A 5,802-nucleotide genomic window follows, 5' to 3' on the forward strand; every position below is an offset into this window, starting at 1 on the left:
TTTGGGACAGATACCCCAGGTGGAGGTGCTCAAGGCAGGACGGGGCTGGTGGGCCAGAGGTCTCCCACAGCCCCAAAGTCCAGCGACAAATGGGGCTTCCAGTCGCCCTGGATACGTGGAGCTAACCCAGATGACCCCGAAGCCCTCCAGGCCCAGCCCCCATGGCTGAGAACACAGAAGGGCCGGCTGCCAGGGCTGCAGGATTAGTGCCCTCGCTCGTGCACATGACCAGTCCCAGCAGGGGGGCTGCGGGGGCTGGATGCACATGGGCCCTGAGCCTGGTACAGCCTGGCCAGGCAGTGGGGAGCGGGGGGTGGACAGGCAGCCCCTGTCTGCCCTCAGCTGGGGCCCAGGGCTCTGGTCACGTCCTGCCTCCCCAGGTCTCCTCAGCTGGGCTGGTGCACAGCCCTCCCCTCCCACTGTGGAGACAGGTCAGTGGGTCACAGGACACCCCGTGACTCATGCTGTGGGCAGCCTGAAGACCCCAGGACGCAGGATGGGCAGAGGGTGTGGCCAGGGGCTGGCAATGCAGCCTATCAGGGACTTCGCCTGGCGCAGCCAACAGAGAGCCCGCAGGTGGGTCCCGGCTCAGCCCAGCCTCCCAGCGGAGCCTCCTGGCTTCTCAGGACCCTTTTGTTCTTGCTCCACTCACCCTGCCTGTGCACACCTAGCTTTGGTTACCAAAGGGCCTGGCCTCCACCCGGGACAAAGGGCCAAGCAGCCAGCCCCAACCTGCCCAGATGGAGGTGTGAGCTGAGCCCAGCCCTGCCCCTCCCTCCTCCCTGCACACGGCTACCTGCCTCCCATCCCCCACGCAGCCCCAGCCAACGCTCCCACGGGTGGCCGGACCCTAGACCAGGCTGCCCGAGTGCAATGTCCACAGCAGGCTCCCGGGACGCTGGGTGCTCCCTGAGTCAAGTGTGGCCCCAGCACCAGGCACAGCCTCCACCCATGAGAAAGCTGAGGGAGGAGGGTCCAGGCGTCTGCTGGGGTCCCTGGCTTCAGAAAGACCACCTAGGTGGCACCTATGGGAAGAGCTGGTGGAGAGGTGGGAAGGAAAGGAAAGTTGACAAGAAGGGGCTCGGCCAACAACAGTGAGAGATGCAACAGCCCCTGGCCACCCAGGATCTGCGCTGCACAGGGGGAGAGGCAGGGAGGAGCCCAGTCTGGGGCTTGGTGCTGGCCGGGAGGTGGTGTCAGCAGGAAGGGCAGATGTCAGGGTGGCACTTGGGTCTAAGGATCAGAGAGCGAGGCCTAGGGAGTGGAGGCGGAAGTCCCACAGCAGGTGAGGGCAGACGGCCCTGGGTGTCCAGGACTGAGCCCTGGGGACACTGACATGCTCTGGCTGGGCAGAGAGCCAGAAGGGGAGGAGGGGAGGAGGAGAGGAGGGCAGAGGGGAGAGGAAGGGGCAGCCAGACAGGTAGGAGCCAGGCCAGGTGGCGCTCCACAAAGAGGAAAGGCTGCAGCGCCAAGTCCCACGGGCGGCAGGTGTGAGGATGAGAAGGGATGCCCCACCCTCCAGGAAAGCAGCCTGGGCGCGGCTGCAACAGCACACAGCAGTCTGCCCCAAGCTCAGCCTGTGAGACAGTGCACCTGCTGCTTCTGCCAAAGGACAACTTAAATGGGCCTGTGCCTGCCAGGCAGCTCCCCCACCCGGCACATAGGCCAGCAGCCCCCCACTGCCCAGAGCAGGGCGGCACCCCTCAGAGGCGTGCAAGGGCATCATACCCTGTGTGGGGACAGCCAGCCCCAGGGCAGGTGCCTCACAGACCTCCACCACCCAGACAACTCCACTGAAGAGCTGCCCTTCATCTGCACCCCAGGAAAAGCAGCAGCACCGCCAGTCACTGAGGCGCACAGTAAGCCGTTGGCCCACAGTCAGGTCCCGCTGGATTCCAGGCCCTGCAATCCCTGCACTCCACCCCCATGCTCTGGGGTCACACACAGCCAGTGGTCCCAACCAAAGGCTGGGGCCAGCACCGTGGCTCACGCCTGTAATCCCAGCACTTTGGGAGGGTGAGGCGGGTGGATCACCTGAGGTCAGGAGTTGGAGACCAGCCTGGCCAACATGGTGAAACCTTGTCTGTACTAAAAATACAGTAATTAGTCAGGCGTGGTGGCACACACCTGTAATCCCAGCTACTCGGGAGGCTGAGGCAGTAGAATCGCTTGAACCCTAGGAGATGGAGGTTGCCCTGAGCTGAGATACTGCCACTGCCCTCCAGCCTGGGTGACAGAGCAAGACTGTCTCAAAAAACAAAAAATAAAAAAAGGCTGCCTAGGGTGGTCAGGCAAGGCCAGGTACAGGACTCGCATGGGGCACCTTGCACCCCCACCTGTGAGTGCTCCTGGTCCAGGGGCCACAGAGTACATGGGACAGCCCTGCCACGCAGCCAACTGTGCCGAGGCCAGCAAGCCATTCTGAAAAGCAGGGCAGCCCCATGCCTCCGTCCTGTCCTGATGGACATTCTGGCTCTTCCCAGGCAGGGCAGCTGGCCTGTACCCAGGCAGGAAGTCACAGCCAGCAGGTCATGCTGCTCTGGCAGGGCCCTGCCCGGGCCACCTGGCCATGCCAGGCATTGTCCATCTGGACTCCCACCCCTTCAGGCTGGCCCGAGCTCCTCCCTCCTGCTGGTCCAGGGCTTGTTTCCCAGGCTCAGCTTCTCTCCCCGACTGCATCTTTCTGCTCCTGTTGGCCCTCCGGCCCCCACCCTGCCCTTCTGATTCTAACCCAGCCACAAGTGACCCCCACAGTTCTGTCCCCCCACCCCTTTTTTTTTTAAGACAGAGTTTCACTCTGTCGCCCAGGCTGGAGTGCAGTGGCGCCATCACGGCTCACTGTAAGCTCCGCCTCCCGGGTTCACACCATTCTCCTGCCTCAGCCTCCCGAGTAGCTGGGATTAAAGGTGCCCGCCACCACACCCAGCTAATTTTTTTATATCTTCTTAGTAGAGACGGGGTTTCACCATCTTGGCCAGGATTGTCTTGAACTCCTGACCTCGTGATCCACCCGCCTCGGCCTTCCAAAGTGCTGGGATTACAGGTGTGAGCCACCATGCCCGGCACAGTTCTGTCCCTTCTGAGGGCAAGATGGCCAGGCCCTAGGCAGCGGCCTCAAGTCCCAGGAAGAAGCCAGGCTCCCAGGGATGGCCACACAAGTTACGGGGAGGGGTTCTAGAAACAGGAACCTGAACTCAGTTCTCGCCCCACAAGCTCCATGACCTCATCTGACTCCTGAGCTGAGGTGCAGATTCCTCTCTACAAAGGGGGAGGTGTCCCCACTGCCACCTCTGGGGCAAGACCAGGAAGCACCCACCTCGCGTAGCCAGGGCCAAGGGTACGGACGCAGGGGAGGGAAAGGCAGACAGGAGCTGGGGGAGAGAGGCTGTGGCTATCAGACCGACCCCACCTCGATGGGCTGGGGTGATGCTCGGGCGAGGGTTGGGGAGACAGACCCATGTGGCTCCAGGAATGGGAGGGGCCCTGTGCCCAGCCCCAAGCCCCCACTGGAAGCACCTCAGGAGGGTTAGCACAGATGCCTGGGCTGGCAGACAGAGCAGGCAGGAGCACCAACGCCCTGGTTCCAGCAGGGGAGGATGGACAGGGAGAGGCACAATGCCAAGGCCAATCCCAGGCAGGAAGCAAACAGAGGGAGGCAGCAGCCTGTCTGCTAAGGGAGCCTGCAAGGTCCCATCCCCAGCCTGGGAAAACTGAGGCTGGAGGACAGCCCACCTCAGGGGTGAGCCTAGCCAGCACTGGCTCTGGGGCAGTGCCTGGACAGGAAGAGCCAAGGGAGACGCCCCAGGCCCCCGCTCAGTCCCCAGGGAAGGTACACCTGCTTCCTGACAGGTCACCGCAGATGGGGAAGTCACGTGGAGCTGCCCTTGGAATTTGCCCTGGGGAACAAATACAGGTGCAAGAATGACCAGGAAGAATCTGAGGATTTTCTTTTTCCTGTGCCCAGAGGGTTCCAGGCCATTGGCCAGGAGGGAGACTCCCCTGCCTGGCTGGCTCAGAGCCTCCAAAGTCCCCTTCTCCCCAGCAAGCTTCCCAGGCCCAGAACAGGCATATGCTAGACACTCACGCGGCACTCCTGCCCAGCTCCCAGCCAGTGTGCTTTCTGGGGCGTTGATAGCCCCCTCCAACTGGCTGGTGGGCTGCACCCCAGGGCTGACCGTGATGCAGGGATCCCGCCAACCCCGATTACGGGCCTCTTCCCACTCACATCCTGGCGCCCCGCGCCCATGCAGCGGGCCCTCCAGGAGACCATGTGAGGCCATCCCCTCAAAGCCAAGCCTAGGGAGGAGCCCACAAGCCCAGGTCTGCTTCTTCCAACTGGACTGACAAAGGGACAGGCCCGCCCCGCTAATTCCATATGAGCCACAAGAACTAGCAAGAGGCACAGCACTGTCTGCCCCGGTGCTCTCCAGCAGCCTCGCAAGGCACACAGTAGGTCAGCTGTCCCCACGGCCCATGTCAGGGGGCTCCACTGGGGCCCTGGACCCCGCACGGCTCACCCAGCCCCAGCTCGCCTCGAGTCCATATAGAAACCATCCTTTGCCCAGGCCAAGCGTCCTGGGATCAGCGCAGGTGCTGCCCACACAGTTGTGTGAGCTGTCACTCTCTCCCTCCTGGCCAGTGGCCCTGCCCCCACCACTGACCTTCTTTCTTGAGGAGCCAGCCTTGGTGAGGCAGGACTTCTGCAGGGCCAGGTAGCCGCCAATCACTTCGATCTCGTGCACGGTGGGGTAGCGCTTCTTCAGCGTGGGCCCCAGGAGGCAACCAGCCTTCTCCTCCTCGGCCTCCTGTGGCCGGGGCTCCCCGTTGGCCTGACTGAAGTTCTGGCCCTGCAGGGCCCCTGGCTTCCTCTTGGGCACCACTGTGAAGGTGTTGCTGCCCCGGGGCTGAAGCTCTGCCACGCACCCGGGCCTGGCAGGACGCAGGGAGCAGGGTAGTTTGGCTTCTTGGGGGGCCTCCTCCTCCCAGTCTACCTCATCGATGAAGGTGACAGGCAGCCCTGGCTTCCCGTATTCCCGGCTACTCTTGTCCAAGCCAGGAACCCTGAGGCCCTCAGCAGGCTCAGCTTCTTCTGCAGCAGCCGGCAGGAAGGGGGGTGGTGAGGACGGCCTCTGCCACCTGATGGCCCGGTCAGTGAGGGCGGTGGCTGTCCTGGGACAGGCCCCCTCCTCGACTGCCCACTGTGCCTCGACCTCCACGGGGCTCTTCCCTTGGGCAGGCGCACCATCCCCTCCAGGCACCGGCTGGGATCCGAGCTCCTGGCTCGGGGATGCCGGGCCCACGTCTCCCTTTGGCAGCTCCACGGACTGCGCCCCCTCAGGAGGAGGGGCCCCGGAGGCCTTGCTCTTGGGAATGAACATGAAGGAATTTCGCGAGTTTGCGCGGAGGCTGGCCAGCGCCCGGGCCTGGAGGTCCCCCGAGGGGATGGTCTCTATATCTGGCTTGGGGGCCGGCCGAATCTCGAAGGAGTCGTTGGCGCTGGTGGCTGCGGAGACGCACTGGCGCTGGCTAGGAGTGGCACTGGCAGGGGGCGAGGCTGGAGTGGCACTCGGGGTCCCGGGGCTGGGGGGCGGGTGGAGGGAGGGATCCCCCGACTCCACCTTTGGCTTCCACTGTCCCGACCCAGGCGGGGAGCCCGAGAGGCGGTTGGCAGGGCCGGCCCGGGACTCCGGGACCAAGGGCCCGTTGGAGAGCAGGTGGGCGTCCGCACTGCGATGCAGACCCCGGGGGTGAACGGTGAAGGAGTTGCTGCCGGTCTTCTGGAGGAAGTCGCTGCGACGGGCC

At 64.0% G+C, this 5,802-nt stretch overlaps 1 protein-coding gene across 1 annotated transcript in view; it reads right to left on the minus strand.

Moving 5' to 3' along the window:
• Positions 1-5,798, minus strand: part of TPRN (taperin) — a gene marked incomplete at its 5' end in the record, with an annotated part of 10,648 nt that extends 4,850 nt beyond the window's left edge. The window contains one exon of the mRNA XM_011985177.1: positions 4,662-5,798. Coding sequence (XP_011840567.1) covers positions 4,662-5,798 — 1,137 coding nt within the window. The remainder of the gene's footprint in view (positions 1-4,661) is intronic.
• Between the last annotated feature and the right edge of the window lie 4 nt (positions 5,799-5,802).

The sequence above is a fragment of the Mandrillus leucophaeus genome, unplaced genomic scaffold (genome assembly GCF_000951045.1).
Source record: "Mandrillus leucophaeus isolate KB7577 unplaced genomic scaffold, Mleu.le_1.0 Scaffold28, whole genome shotgun sequence".
Lineage (NCBI taxonomy): Eukaryota > Metazoa > Chordata > Mammalia > Primates > Cercopithecidae > Mandrillus > Mandrillus leucophaeus.